Source organism: Pristiophorus japonicus, chromosome 17 (assembly GCF_044704955.1).
Source record: "Pristiophorus japonicus isolate sPriJap1 chromosome 17, sPriJap1.hap1, whole genome shotgun sequence".
Classification (NCBI taxonomy): Eukaryota; Metazoa; Chordata; class Chondrichthyes; family Pristiophoridae; genus Pristiophorus; species Pristiophorus japonicus.
In genome coordinates, this window is record NC_091993.1 from 121,620,718 (window position 1) to 121,635,507 (window position 14,790).

The 14,790-nt window shown below is 46.6% G+C and overlaps 1 protein-coding gene across 2 annotated transcripts in view; it reads right to left on the reverse strand.

The window, feature by feature from the left end:
• The window catches only part of rbbp5 (retinoblastoma binding protein 5), a 51,315-nt gene extending 39,946 nt beyond the window's left edge, over positions 1-11,369 (reverse strand). For both annotated transcript variants that reach the window (XM_070859234.1, XM_070859233.1), the window contains exons 1-3: positions 10,495-11,369; positions 6,355-6,380; positions 2,726-2,898 (exon numbers count right to left, since the gene is read on the reverse strand). In XM_070859234.1, the coding sequence (XP_070715335.1) occupies positions 2,726-2,898; positions 6,355-6,380; positions 10,495-10,513 (218 nt within the window). In that variant the 5' untranslated portion in view covers positions 10,514-11,369. The remainder of the gene's footprint in view (positions 1-2,725; positions 2,899-6,354; positions 6,381-10,494) is intronic.
• Positions 11,370-14,790: the final 3,421 nt, after the last annotated feature.

Genomic DNA, 14,790 nt, shown 5'->3' on the forward strand with positions numbered 1-14,790 from the left:
CTTGAATGATGTGGAATCTATATGGGTAGAGCTGCAGAACATCAAAGGGCAAAAAACGTTAGTGGGAGTTGTGTACAGACCTCCAAACAGTAGTAGTGATGTTGGGGAGGGCATCAAACAGGAAATTAGGGGTGCATGCAATAAAGGTGCAGCAGTTATAATGGGTGACTTTAATATGCACATAGATTGGGCTAGCCAAACTGGAAGCAATACGGTGGAGGAGGATTTCCTGGAGTGCATAAGGGATGGTTTTCTAGACCAATATGTCGAGGAACCAACTAGGGGGGAGGCCATCTTAGACTGGGTGTTGTGTAATGAGAGAGGATTAATTAGCAATCTCATTGTGCGAGGCCCCTTGGGGAAGAGTGACCATATTATGGTGGAATTCTGCATTAGGATGGAGAATGATACAGTTAATTCAGAGACCATGGTCCAGAACTTAAAGAAGGGTAACTTTGAAGGTATGAGGCGTGAATTGGCTAGGATAGATTGGCAAATGATACTTAAGGGGTTGACTGTGGATGGGCAATGGCAGACATTTAGAGACCGCATGGATGAATTACAACAATTGTACATTCCTGTCTGGCGTAAAAATAAAAAAGGGAAGGTGGCTCAACCGTGGCTATCAAGGGAAATCAGGGATAATATTAAAGCCAAGGAAGTGGAATACAAATTGGCCAGAAATAGCAGCGAACCCGGGGACTGGGAGAAATTTAGAACTCAGCAGAGGAGGACAAAGGGTTTGATTAGGGCAGGGAAAATGGAGTACGAGAAGAAGCTTGCAGGGAACATTAAGGCGGATTGCAAAAGTTTCTATAGATATGTAAAGAGAAAAAGGTTAGTAAAGACAAACGTAGGTCCCTTGCAGTCAAAATCAGGAGAAGTCATAACGGGGAACAAAGAAATGGCAGACCAATTGAACAAGTACTTTGGTTCGGTATTCACTAAGGAGGACACAAACAACCTTCCGGATATAAAAGGGGTCAGAGGGTCTAGTAAGGAGGAGGAACTGAGGGAAATCTTTATTAGTCAGGAAATTGTGTTGGGGAAATTGATGGGATTGAAGGCCGATAAATCCCCAGGGCCTGATGGACTGCATCCCAGAGTACTTAAGGAGGTGGCCTTGGAAATAGCGGATGCATTGACAGTCATTTTCCAACATTCCATAGACTCTGGATCAGTTCCTATCGAGTGGAGGGTAGCCAATGTAAGTCCACTTTTTAAAAAAGGAGAGAGAAAACAGGGAATTATAGACCGGTCAGCCTGACCTCAGTTGTGGGTAAAATGATGGAATCAATTATTAAGGATGTCATAGCAGCGCATTTGGAAAGAGGTGACATGATATGTCCAAGTCAGCATGATTTGTGAAAGGGAAATCATGCTTGACAAATCTTCTGGAATTTTTTGAGGATGTTTCCAGTAAAGTGGACAAGGGAGAACCAGTTGATGTGGTATATTTGGACTTTCAGAAGGCTTTCGACGAGGTCCCACACAAGAGATTAATGTGCAAAGTTAAAGCACATGGGATTGGGGGTAGTGTGCTGACGTGGATTGAGAACTGGTTGTCAGACAGGAAGCAAAGAGTAGGAGTAAATGGGTACTTTTCAGAATGGCAGGCAGTGACTACTGGGGTACCGCAAGGTTCTGTGCTGGGGCCCCAGCTGTTTACATTGTACATTAATGATTTAGATGAGGGGATTAAATGTAATATCTCCAAATTTGCGGATGACACTAAGTTGGGTGGCAGTGCGAGCTGCGAGGAGGATGCTATGAGGCTGCAGAGTGACTTGGATAGGTTAGGTGAGTGGGCAAATGTGTGGCAGATGAAGTATAATGTGGATAGATGTGAGGTTATCCACTTTGGTGGTAAAAACAGAGAGACAGACTATTATCTGAATGATGACAGATTAGGAAAAGGGGAGGTGCAACGAGACCTGGGTGTCATGGTACATCAGTCATTGAAGGTTGACATGCAGGTACAGCAGGCGGTTAAGAAAGCAAATGGCATGTTGGCCTTCATAGCGAGGGGATTTGAGTACAGGGGCAGGGAGGTGTTGCTACAGTTGTACAGGGCCTTGGTGAGGCCACACCTGGAGTATTGTGTACAGTTTTGGTCTCCTAACTTGAGGAAGGACATTCTTGCTATTGAGGGAGTGCAGCGAAGATTCACCAGACTGATTCCCGGGATGGTGGGACTGACCTATCAAGAAAGACTGGATCAACTGGGCTTGTATTCACTGGAGTTCAGAAGAATGAGAGGAGACCTCATAGAAACGTTTAAAATTCTGACGGGTTTAGACAGGTTAGATGCAGGAAGAATGTCCCCAATGTTGGGGAAGTCCAGAACCAGGGGTCACAAGTCTAAGGATAAGGGGTAAGCCATTTAGGACCGAGATGAGGAGAAACTTCTTCACCCAGAGAGTGGTGCACCTGTGGAATTCTCTACCACAGAAAGTAGTTGAGGCCAATTCACTAAGTATATTCAAAAGGGAGTTAGATGAAGTCCTTACTACTAGGGGGATCAAGGGGTATGGCGAGAAAGCCATGAACTCAATGAATGGCGGTGCAGGCTAGAAGGGCTGAATGGCCTGCTCCTGCACCTATTTTCTATGTTTCTAACATAGGGTCAACACAATTTTTGGTGAGGGGTTTGCGAAGTGTGTGTGTGTTTTAAAAAAAATATATAAACACACGCATATACACTCACACACAAATGAGAAATTACCAGAGTGAGCAAACTGGATGTATGTGTGCGCTGATGATTTTGGCGATACCCCTCGTCAGGAAGTCCCAAATGACGATGCGCCCGTCGTTGCAGCCCACCGCAAGCAGCGTGCCCCACCTGTTAAAGGTACAGGTGAGGGCCATGCTAATACAGTCCAGGGTTCCATCTGCCTCCTACACACAAAAAAAATACAATACATCAAGTCACACCACTGGGAAGAGCAAGCTTACATTTAAACACACCAGCAACTTGCATTTATATAGCGCCTTTAACATAGTAAAAATGACCCAAGGAGCATAATCAGACACATTTTGACACCGAGGCACTTATAGATATTAGGACAGGTTTGAGGCAAGTTTTAAGGAGCGTCTTAAGAGGACAGTGGGAGAGAGGTTTAGGGAGGGAATTCCAGAGCTTAGGGACTAGGCAGCTGAAGGTACGGCCGCCATTGGAGGGGCACAGGAAATTGGGGACGCATGAGATGAGAATTGGATTGCAGAGTTCTCGGTGGGTTGTCGGGCTGGCGGAGGTTACCAAGATAGGGAGGAGCAACAGAATGGAGAGATTTGTAAACATGGATGAGAATTTTAAAATCGAGGTGCTGCCAGAATGGGAGCCAGTGTAGGTCAGCGAGCACAGGGGTGATGGGTGAGCGGGACTTGGTGCGAGTCAAGATACAGGCAGCAGAGCTTAGGATGAGCTCAAGTGTGCAGAGAGTTGCCAGGAGAACATTGGAATAATCAAGTCTAGAGGTAATAAAAGCACTGACGAGCGTTTCAGCAGCAGATAGCTTGACACGGGGGTGTCTACGGGTGATATTACAGAGGTGGAAGTTGGCATTCTTGGTGATGGAGAGGATTATGATGTTGGTAGGTCAGCTCAGGGTCAAACAGGACACCGAGGTTGCAAACAGTCAGGTTCAGTTTCAGACAGTGGTCAGGGAGAAGGACAGAATCGGTGACTAGCGAGCAGGGTTCGAAGACAGTGGCTTTTATCACATCCTCAGGACCGCAGAGTGTTTTACACCCTGCCAATTACCTTTGAAGTGCAGTCACTTATATAGGATGTATGTGGCAGCCAATGTGTGCAAAGCAATACCTCTGACAGCAAGTGAGCTGAATGACAAGTTTTCTTTTGGCGATGTTGATTTAGGGGCATGAAGTGTGACGAGTGTAGTGTGCTCGGGAGGAACAGGTGACTTTGGGCCTATGGTTCCTAAAGCTCTCCACCATTGGTTGTCATCTTCCAAAATTCTATAGATTATGGAACAGTTCCTGCAGATTGGAGGGTGGCAAATGTAACCTCACTATTTAAAAAAGGAGGGAGAGAAAACGGGGAACTACAGACCGGTTAGCCTAACATCAGTAGTAGGGAAAATGCTAGAGTCTATTATATGTGATAATGGCACACTTCGATAACATAACAGGATTAAACAAAGTCAACATGGATTTATGAAAGGAAAATCACATTTGACAAACCTACTGGAGATTCTTGAGGATGTGACTGATAGAATAGATAAGGGAGAACCAGTGAATGTAGTGTACTTGGATTTTCAGAAGGCCTTTGATAAGAGTCCCGCACGAGAGGTCAGTGCGCAAAATTAAAGCACATAGGATTGGGATGGATTGAAAACTGGTTAACTGACAGGAAACAGGAAAGTAGGAATAAATGAGTCTTTTTCAGGGTGGCGGGCAGTGACTAGTGGGGTACCACAGGGATCAGTGCTTGGGCCCCAGCTATTCAATGTATATATATATATATAATAAATGATTTGGATGAGGGAACCAAATATATTTCCAAGTTTGCTGACGACACAAAACTAGGTGGGATTGTGAGTTGTGAGGAGGATGCAAAGACGCTGCAAGGCGATTTAGATCGGTTGAGTGAGTGGGCAAAAACGTGGCAAATGCAGTATTAAGTGGATAAATGTGAAGTTATCCACTTTGGTAGGAAAAACATAAGGACAAAGTATTATTTAAATGGTGATGGCTTGGGAAGTGTCGATGTACAGAGGGACCTGGATGTCCTTGTATACCAGTCATTGAAAGCAAACATGCAGGTGCAGCAAGCAGTTAGGAAGGCAAATGGTATGTTGGCCTTCATTGCAAGAGGATTTAAGTACAGGAGCAAGGATGTCTTACTGCAGTTATACAGGGCCTTGGTGAGACCACACCTGGAATATTGTGTACAGTTTTGGTCGTCTTATCTAAGAAAGGATATACTTGCCATAGAGGGAGTGCAGCGAAGGTTCACCAGACTGATTCCTGGGATGGCAGGACTGTCGTATGAGGAGAGATTGGGTCGACTAGGCCTGTATTCACTAGAGTTTAGAAGAATGAGAGGGGATCTTATTGAAACGTATAAAATTCTGACGGGGTTGGATAGACTGGATATAGGGAGGATGTTTCTCCTGGCTTGGAAGTCTAGAACAAGGGGTCACAGTCTCAGGATACAGAGTGGGAGATTTAGGACTGCGATCAGGAGAAATTTCTTCACTCAGAGGGCGGTGAACCTGTGGAATTCTCTACCACAGAAGGCTGTAGAGGTCAAGTCACTGAATATATTTAAGAGGGAGAAAGATAGATTTCTAGAAACAAAAGGCAAAAAGGGTTATGGGGAAAAAGCGGGACTATGGTGTTGAGATAGAGCATCAGCCATGATCATATTGAATGGCGGTGCAGACTCGAAGGACCGAATGGCCTACTACTGCTCCTATTTTCTATGTTTCTCCTCACCTCGTGTCTGGGTCTGTTGTAGACTCATTGATAAGGGATTGATTGCTGTGATTAGTCAACAACTCAATTATCGCTATGTCATGGGACCATGAGGATGGTAGAAGGTGAACTCGATGGACATTGTTTTTTTTTGTCTAGCAACTCCTAAGTTAGGGAGGACTGTTGGCCAGGAACCAGAGCATACCACTTTTCTGGGATCATTTACCTCCAGCTGAATAGGGCGAGGAACAGGCCTCCAATTTTCATTTCATGTGAGAAGCAGCATTTCTAACAGTCTAGCGTTACTGCACCAGAGTGCCAGCCTAGATTATGGTATAATTGCAGAGCTAGAAGGGTGACACCAAGGCCGATTGTTTGACCTGTGTGCTTTTGAGCCAAGCCACGAGTGGTTCAGTGCTGCGGACTTTTGATTACCAAGAATCAAGTCCATTTTGATGCAATTTTATTAACCACCAACTGACAAGAAGAATATACTTGCCTTCGAAGCGGTGCAGTGCCGGTTCACTAGATTTATTCCAGGGATGGGTTGTCCTGTGAGGAGAGATTGAGTAGATTGGACCTATACTCTCTGGAGTTTATAAGAATGAGAGATGATCTCATTAAAACATTTAAGATTCTGAAGGGGATTGACGGGGTAGATGCTGAGGTCACTTTCCCTGGCTGGAGAGTTGAGAACTAGGGGGCATAGTCTCAGGATAAAAGGTCGGCCATTTAGGACTAAGACGAGGAGGAATTTCTTCACTGATGTGAATCATTGGAATTGTCTACCCCAGAGGGCTGTGGTGCTGAGTCGTTGAGTATATTCAAGATGATTACTAACTTGTCACACAAGGGAACACACAGAAAACTAAAACATCAGTTGCTAAAAACACATAACAAGCATTTCAATCATACCTCTGGGTAGTTCTGTCCAAAGGACTCTGTTTGAAAAGAAATAATAAAAATAGATCAATTTAAATACCAAGATCCATCATCGAAAATAATTGAAGATGCTTTTACCCTCCCACCATACCTGTCGAATTAATTTTTGCCACATTTCACCTTTCTCCCCAACACCAATCCATAGATTAATAAAGCACAGGATGCCATTTGGCCCATCGTGTCTGTGTCTGGTCTTTGAAAGAGCTATCCAATTAGTCCCACTTCCCCTGCTCTTTTCAAGTTTTTATCCAATTCCATTTTTGGAAGGTTACTATTGAATCTGCTTCTACCGCCGTATCCCTAGTGGATAGTGCAACTCTCCTTGGTCACTACCCACTGGGAGGCCAGCAAGAAGACTCTCTCTTTAAAAGGAGGAATGAAAGACGTGTTCAGCCTTTCTGTGAGCTTTGCCACAGCAGGCAATCCAAGATTGTGAACTCACAATATGGGAAATCTAAGCACAGAGCCTCGTCTTCCCAATCCAAGGAGCAACATCTCGGCCTGCATTGGCTCGTGACACTACACATTTTTATTTAATGCGCACGCAGTGAGGTGGGACTAATTGGTAGCTCTTTCAGAGCTGGCACAGGCACGATGGGTTGAATGGCCTCCTTCTGTGGTTTATGATTCTATGCATCAAGTTCTGGAGGAATTCTCTGATCAAGCAATTAAATAATAATGCACACATATTTAAGGATAAGCAAATCAGCAGCCTTGGTTAGAGCCCTTCACCGCTGGAGGAAATCCTCAAGACTCACATCTTTCTCATTAGTCTCACTAATCCAAGCCTTGCTCTATGACTATCATCCACAGGTGACTACCTAGTTCCACTTCACACCATTCTGCACTGCCTTGGTTTGCTATGCTGCATGTTGTTTCAACTAAACCTTTTTTTTTAAAAAGAGAGAGCAAACTGGGGCGCAAATCAGGAAGTTATCAAGCGAGTCAGAAAATCATCCATTTAACACAAAATGGACTGCTATCCACGGCCAGCTCTCCATCCACAGATCGCATGGAAAGTTATTAAAGAAAAATTAGAACCAGATCTTTCAGGAGTGAAGTTAGGAAACACGCCTCCACGCAAAGGGTGATAGAAGTTGTGCTCTCTCTTCCGCAAACGGCAATTGATGTTATGTCAATTGTTCATTTTAAATCGCAGATAGATAAGATTTGCTTAACCAAAGGTATTAAGAGATATGAGACGAAAGTATGTATATGGAGTTAGGTTGCAGATCAGTGATGAGCTCATTGAATGGTGGACAGGCTCGAGGGCCTAAATGGTCTACTCCTGGTCCTATGCTCCTGTTATTCAGCCACAGAGGCAGGATTCAGACGATCATTCAGGGAGGTACAATTATAGGTTTGAAATTTCCATCGATATTATATCATGAAACTGAAGCGTTGCAGAGATTTCCCAGGTACATTGAGAAATAAGGTGGGCTGGGGGGGTGGTTGTTCTTCCCACATTTTGCCCCTTATCCCCTTGCTGCTGTGCACTTATGGACGCCCTGGCTGATTTCCCTCCCCTAACACAGGGTGCGATGACCCATTGCAGCGCTCCAAATGCTGAAGCAAGCTCACTCAGCACGAGCCAGGTATCAATCCTGCGACCTCCTTAAGGCCGATGAGAATAGTTGCATTTAAGAGGAAGCTAAATGAGTACACGAGGAAGACTAAACAGACACACTGATAGGGCAAGATGAATTAGGGAGGAGACTCATGTGGAGCATAAACACCAGTTGCACCAAGTGGCACGTTACTGTGTTGTAAAATTTTATATAATTTTTTTTAATGTATTAATTCACGGGATGTGGGCGTCGCTGGCAAGGCCAGCATTTATTGCCCATCCCTGGAATTGCCCTCGAGAAGGTGGTGGTGAGCCGTCTTCTTGAACTGCTGCAGTCCGTGTGGTGAAGGTGCTCCCACAGTGCTGTTAGGGAGGGAGTTCCAGGATTTTGACCCAGTGATGATACATTTCCAAGTCGGGATGGTGTGTGACTGGGAGGGGAACGTGGAGGTGGTGGTATTCCCATGCGCCTGCTGCCCTTGTCCTTCTAGGTGGTAGAGGTCGCGGGTTTGGGAGGTGCTGCCGAAGAAGCCTTGGCGAGTTGCTGCAGTGCATCTTGTAGATGGTACACACTGCAGCCACGGTGCGCCGGTGGTGGAGGGAGTGAATGTTGAAGGTGGTGAATGGGGTGCCATCAAATGGACCGCTTTGTCCTGGATGGTGTCGAGCTTCTCGACTGTTGTTGGAGCTGCACTCATCCAGGCAAGTAGAGAGTATTCCATCCTGACCTGTGTCTTGTAGGTGGTGGAGGTTGTGGATTTGGGAGGTGTTGTCAAATAAGCCTTGATGTGAGTAAATCTATGTAATTGACATATGAGTTTTTTTTAAATTGTATGAATCTATGTCTTCAAAAGAAGGTTTTTTTCCTTCAGTTTTTCTAAAGGCTCATAAAATACCACTGAAGCTAAACGTTTCCAGGGGCCAATTCTTCATTTATATCGAGTTTAAACCACAACACACATTCCAGCTGTTTATCTGCACAAAATTATAATATATGTAATTTACTTGAAATCAGCAACAACTTTATAAAGTATTGTTGGAGCAAGTTATATTATGCAGGATTTCTAATGACCTCTAACTATCTTTTGTTGAATAGAAACCAGAACAAAGAATTTTAAAATAGAACAATTCATTGAGAATTCAGTAGGTGAGAAATACAAGACTAAAATTGAGTCTGAGATTCGGTCGAGCCCTGAAAAGATACTGAAGAGTTTGTCAGCATCAAATAGCAACACTGCAATGTCATCCTTCTAACGGGGCAGAAGACAGTCAGTCAGTCAATCGGAATAGCTGGCAGTAATTTCCATGTTTAAGAGCATGCCAAGTGTGAGATAACGCTGATCAGAAATCTCCACATTAACAATAAACATATTTCAGCAACGGTTAATTCGGTCAGAAATCAACTACATATCACAGGAGTGACCTCCTATTGGGAAAAAGTAACTTAACAAGTACCAGCATTTGAAAATAAACACCTTTCTGAATGTCACTGGAACATAAAATTGTCATTGAGTGTGTGCATTGTATAACACAGAGCTCCCTCCCCTGGGATTATAATTCGCTTCCGGCACACAGCTCTCTAGACTTGGGTTACAATCAGTGTCCGACACAGAGCTCTCAACCCTGGGGTTTACAATCCGTGTCTAACACAGAGCTCTCTACACTGGGGTTACAATCTGTCAGACACACAGTTCTCTACACTGGACACAGAGCTCTCTACCTCGAGGGTTACAATCCGTGTCCAACACACAGAGCTCTCTACACTGGGGTTACAATCTGTCAGACACACAGTTCTCTACACTGGACACAGAGCTCTCTACCCCGAGGGTTACAATCCGTGTCCAACACACAGAGCTCTCTACACTGGGGTTACAATCTGTCAGATACACAGTTCTCTACACTGGACACAGAGTTCTCTACACTGGACACAGAGCTCTCTACCCCGAGGGTTACAATCCGTGTCCAACACACAGAGCTCTCTACACTGGGGTTACAATCTGTCAGACACACAGTTCTCTACACTGGACACAGAGCTCTCTACACTGGGGTTACAAGCTGTACCTGACAGAGCTCTCTACCCCGAGGGTTACAATCCGTGTCCAACATACACGGCTCTCTACACTGGGGTTACAATCTGTCAGACACAGAGCTCTCTACACTGGGGTTACAATCAGCTCTCTATACTGGGGTTACAATCCTTGTCTGACACACAGAGCTCTCTACCCTGGGTTACAATCTGTCAGGCACACAGCTCTCGACACTGGGGTTATAATCCGTGTCAGACACAGAGTTCTATCTCCATCTTGTCACTGAAGACCCTCCTACACAGATTACAATGTGGACGGGGTTCGGACCCATTTCTCTACAATGTACAGCCTGGCTGTCCTGGGGGTGGGAGTGTCCCTCGCATTCCCCTCCTCCCCCTTACACTCTCAATGTTTCCCTCTCTTAGGCTCCAACCCGTGAACCCCCTCCTCCTCCCACCCCCGTCAGTAACCTCAGCCTCCCCCCTGCACCCTCCATCCCCGAAGCCTGGCCCCGCTCACCCAGCAGCTCCAGGTTCATACTGTGCCGTGCCGCTGCCCCTCAGGCTCCGCTGTGTGTTGGAGGGCCGGCTCTCCCCCTCTCGGTGCTGCAGGGTGCCGTGCTGTCTGGGTGCTGGGGGTCGCGCAGTCTCTCCCCCTCTGTTGGGGAGTGCCGTACTCTCTCTCTCTCGGTGTGGGAGGGTAGGCCCGGTCCCCGCGCTCTCCCTCTCGGTGGGGGTTGGGTGTACTCTCTTCCCCCCTCGGTCTCTCGCTCTGGAGGCCCCGCTCTCCCCTGGAGTCTCTGGGTGAGGGTTAGGTTGGGCCCCTCGGTCTCTGGGTGCGGGGTGTTTGGGGGTACACCCTACCCCCCCCCCTCCTCCTCCTCTCTCACTCTACGGGCGGGGTTTGGGGTCGGCCCCTCACTCTCTCGCTGGGGGCTCGGTCTCTGGGTGTGTGAGGGGCAGCTCCCGCTCCCTCCCTCCCTCAGTCTCGGGGTGTGTGAGGGAGAGCTCCCTCAGTCTCCCCGCGGTGTGGGGGTACACTCCCTCCCGCCCCCGGGTCACAGTGTGGGGTACACTCCCTCCCGCCCCCGGGTCACAGTGTGGGGTACACTCCCTCCCGCCCCCGGGTCACAGTGTGGGGTACACTCCCTCAGTCTCGGGGTGTGGGGGTACACTCCCTCCCGCCCCCGGGTCACAGTGTGGGGTACACTCCCTCAGTCTCCCCGCGCGGTGTGAGGTACACTCTCTCTCTCTCCCTCTCTTTCACTCCCACTCCCTCTCTCTCAGTCCCTCAGTCTCTCCCTCTCTCTCTCTCTCTCTCACTCTCACTCTCTCTCTCTCTCTCTCTCACTCACTCTCTCCCTCTCTCTCTCCCTCTCCCTCTCGCGCGCTCTCCCTCCAACCGCCGCCGCTTAGGTCCCCGGGCCCGCCTGCCCGCCGCGCGCCCACCGCTCCCGCTCCCCCCCTCCCTGCCTGCCTGTTTCACACCCAGCTCCAAACCCGAGTCAGTGTGAGTCTCTCTGTGTGTGTGTGTGTGTGTGGGGTGGGGGGGGTTAAAAAAATATATTTTAAACCCTTTCTCTTCTCTACAGGCAAACGTGCAGACACCCTGAAATAGGTCCTCGCTGGACCATCAGTCCGTCCCTGATAAAACCTCCCCCCGGCGCGGGTCCGTCGCTAACAATCCCTCCCCTCTCCGCGCCGCAAGGTTCCGGGCAAAACTGTACGGAAAATAATGACGTCACGCTGCCGTACGTCACCCTTCTTGCCGTACAACACCTGTTTTAGTTGCACCTGTAACTTAAAGGGGTAGATTAGATGGCAAATTTTAATACAAATACCCCCTGATTAAAGGGGGGCCCTAAAACCGACACAATAAGCAAATTATACTTTAGACAACAAACATCAAATTAAAATTTGGTTGCCGGGGGTGATGATGCACTCCAGTCCCTCCGGTGCCCACTGTCATGTATTCAACCAGCAATGTAACCCATGTATAATCTGACCTAAGTTGTACACTGTGAGAACACTGACCACTAGGTGGTGAACTTGTGGGAGACGCTCCTAACCTGGACCTTCAGATATAAAGGTCCCACTTCCATCACTTGAGTGCTATGGAATAAAGGACAGGTCACAGACTGACCTTCTCTCAAGCATGGGCCTCGTGTGCATTTATACTGTATAGTAAGGACGTATCACCCACCTCTCGCGGAAGGCCGCGAGCGTACTGGTACACACCGTGCGCTACATCTCCAGGGACAGCCTGGCTCGAAAGTAACCGCGGAAGAGAGGCAGGCAGTCGGGCTGAACGACCCCCTCGACCGCCCGCTGCCTGGACCGGCTGATGGCCCCCTTGGCCAGGTCCAGGAGCAGCCCCAAGAGAAGTGCCAACCCTACAGGATCCACCTGGTTTGGAGCATCCAGTAACTAAAGGTTAATCTCCAGAACATCACAGCAAGACAAAGATCATAGGAGCAATAAATATTCTGTTTTTTAAAAAAAATCTTTGAACACTTTTGTTAACTGGTTATCAAAATATTGGACATGGCAAATAGGGTGTTTGGCTGACAGTCATGAATCACTGATTCCTGGGATCAGAGGGTTGTCCTAGGAGGAGAGATTGAGGAGATTGGAGTTTACAAGAATGGGAGGTGATCTGAAGCATATAAAATTCTGAGGGTGATTGACAGGGTAGATGCTGAGAGGTTGTTACCCCTGGCTGGAGAGTCTAGAACCAAACTCCTGAGATTTAGGCTCACTCTAGAACATAGAAATTAAGAGCAGGAGTTGGCCATTCGGCCCCTCGAGCCTGCTCTGCCATTCAATAAGATCATGGCTGATCTACCTCAACTCCACTTTCCTGCACTACCCCATATTCCATGATTCCCTTAATATTCAAAAATCTATCGATCTCTGTCTGGGACATACTCAACAACTGAGCATCCACAGCCCTCTGAGGTAGAGAATTCCAAAAATTCATCACCTTCTGAGTGAAGAAATTTCTCCTCAGCTCAGCCCTAAATAGCCGACCTCTTATTCTGAGACTGTGACCCCTAGTTCTGCTCAATCTCTCCTCATAGGACAACTTTCTCATCTGAGGAATCAATCTAGTAAACCTTCATTGCACCCTTTCTAAGGCAAGTATATCCTTCCTGGGCGAATTTAATCTACAGATAGATTGGGCTAACCAAGCTGGTAGCAATGCGGTGGAGGAGGATTTCCTGGAGTGTATAAGGGATGGCTTTCTAGACCAATATGTCGAGGAACCAACTAGAGAGCGGGCCATCCTTACTTCGTGTTGTGTAATGAGAGAGGACTAATTAGCAATCTTGTTTTGCAAGGGCCCCTGGGGAAGAGTGACCATAATATGGTAGAATTCTTTATTAAGATGGAGAATGAGAGTGTTAATTCAGAGACTAGGGTCCTGAACTTAAGGAAAGGTAACTTCGATGGAATGAGTCGTGAATTGGCTAGAATAGACTGGCAAATGATACTTAAAGGGTTGATGGTGGATAGGCAATGGCAAACATTTAAAGATCACATGGATGAACTTCAACAATTGAACATCCCTGTCTGGAGTAAAAATAAAAAGGGGAAGGTGGCTCAACTGTGGCTAACAAGGGAAATTAAGGATAGTGTTAAATCCAAGGAAGAGGCATATAAATTGGCCAGAAAAAGCAGCAAACCTGAGGACAAGGAGAAATTTAGAATTCAGCAGAGGAGGACAAAGGGTTTAATTAGGAGGGGGAAAATAAAGGATGAGAGGAAGCTTGCAGGGAATATAAAAACTGACTGCAAAAGCTTCTATAGATATGTGAAGAGAAAAAGATTAGTAAAGACCAACATAGGTCCATTGTAGTCAGAATCAGGTGAATTTATAATGGGGAACAAAGAAATGGCTAACGAACTGAACAAATACTTTGGTTCTGTCTTCACTAAGGAAGACACAAATAACCTTCCGGAAATACTAGGGGACCGAGGGTCTAGTGAGAAGGTGGAACTGAAGGAAATCCTTATTAGTAAGGAAATTGTCTTAGGGAAATTGATGGGATTGAAGGCCGATAAATCCCCAGGGCCTGATAGGCTGCATCCCAGAGTACTCAAGGAAGTGGCCCTAGAAATAGTGGATGCACTGGTGATCATTTTCCAACAGTCTATTGACTCTGGATCAGTTCCTATGGACTAAAGGGTACCTAATGTAACACCACTTTTTAAAAAAGAAGTAAGAGAGAAAACAGGGAATTCTTGACCGGTTAGCCTGACATCAGTAGTGGGGAAAATGTTGGAATCAATTATTAAAGATGAAATAGCAGCGCATTTGGAAAGCAGTGACAGGATTGGTCCAAGTCAGCATGGATTTATGAAAGGGAAATCATGTTTGACAAATCTTCTAGATTATTTGAGGATGTAACTAATAGAATGGACAAGGGAGAACCAGTGGATGTGGTGTATTTGGACTTTCAAAAGGCTTTTGACAAGGTCCCAAACAAGAGATTGGTGTGCAAAATTAAAGCACGTGGTATTTGGGATAATGTATTGATGTGGATAGAGAACTGGTTGGCAGACAGGAAGCAGAGAGTCGGAATGAATGGGTCCTTTTCAGAATGGCAGGCAGTGACCAATGGGGTGCCACAGGGCTCAGTGCTGGGACCCCAGCTATTTACAATATTCATCAATGATTTAGATGAAGGAATTGAATTTAATATCTCCAAGTTTGCAGATGACACTAAGGTGGGTGGCGGTGTGAGCTGTGAGGAGGAAGCTAAGAGGCTGCAGGGTGACTTGGACAGGTTAGGTGAGTGGGCAAATGCATGGC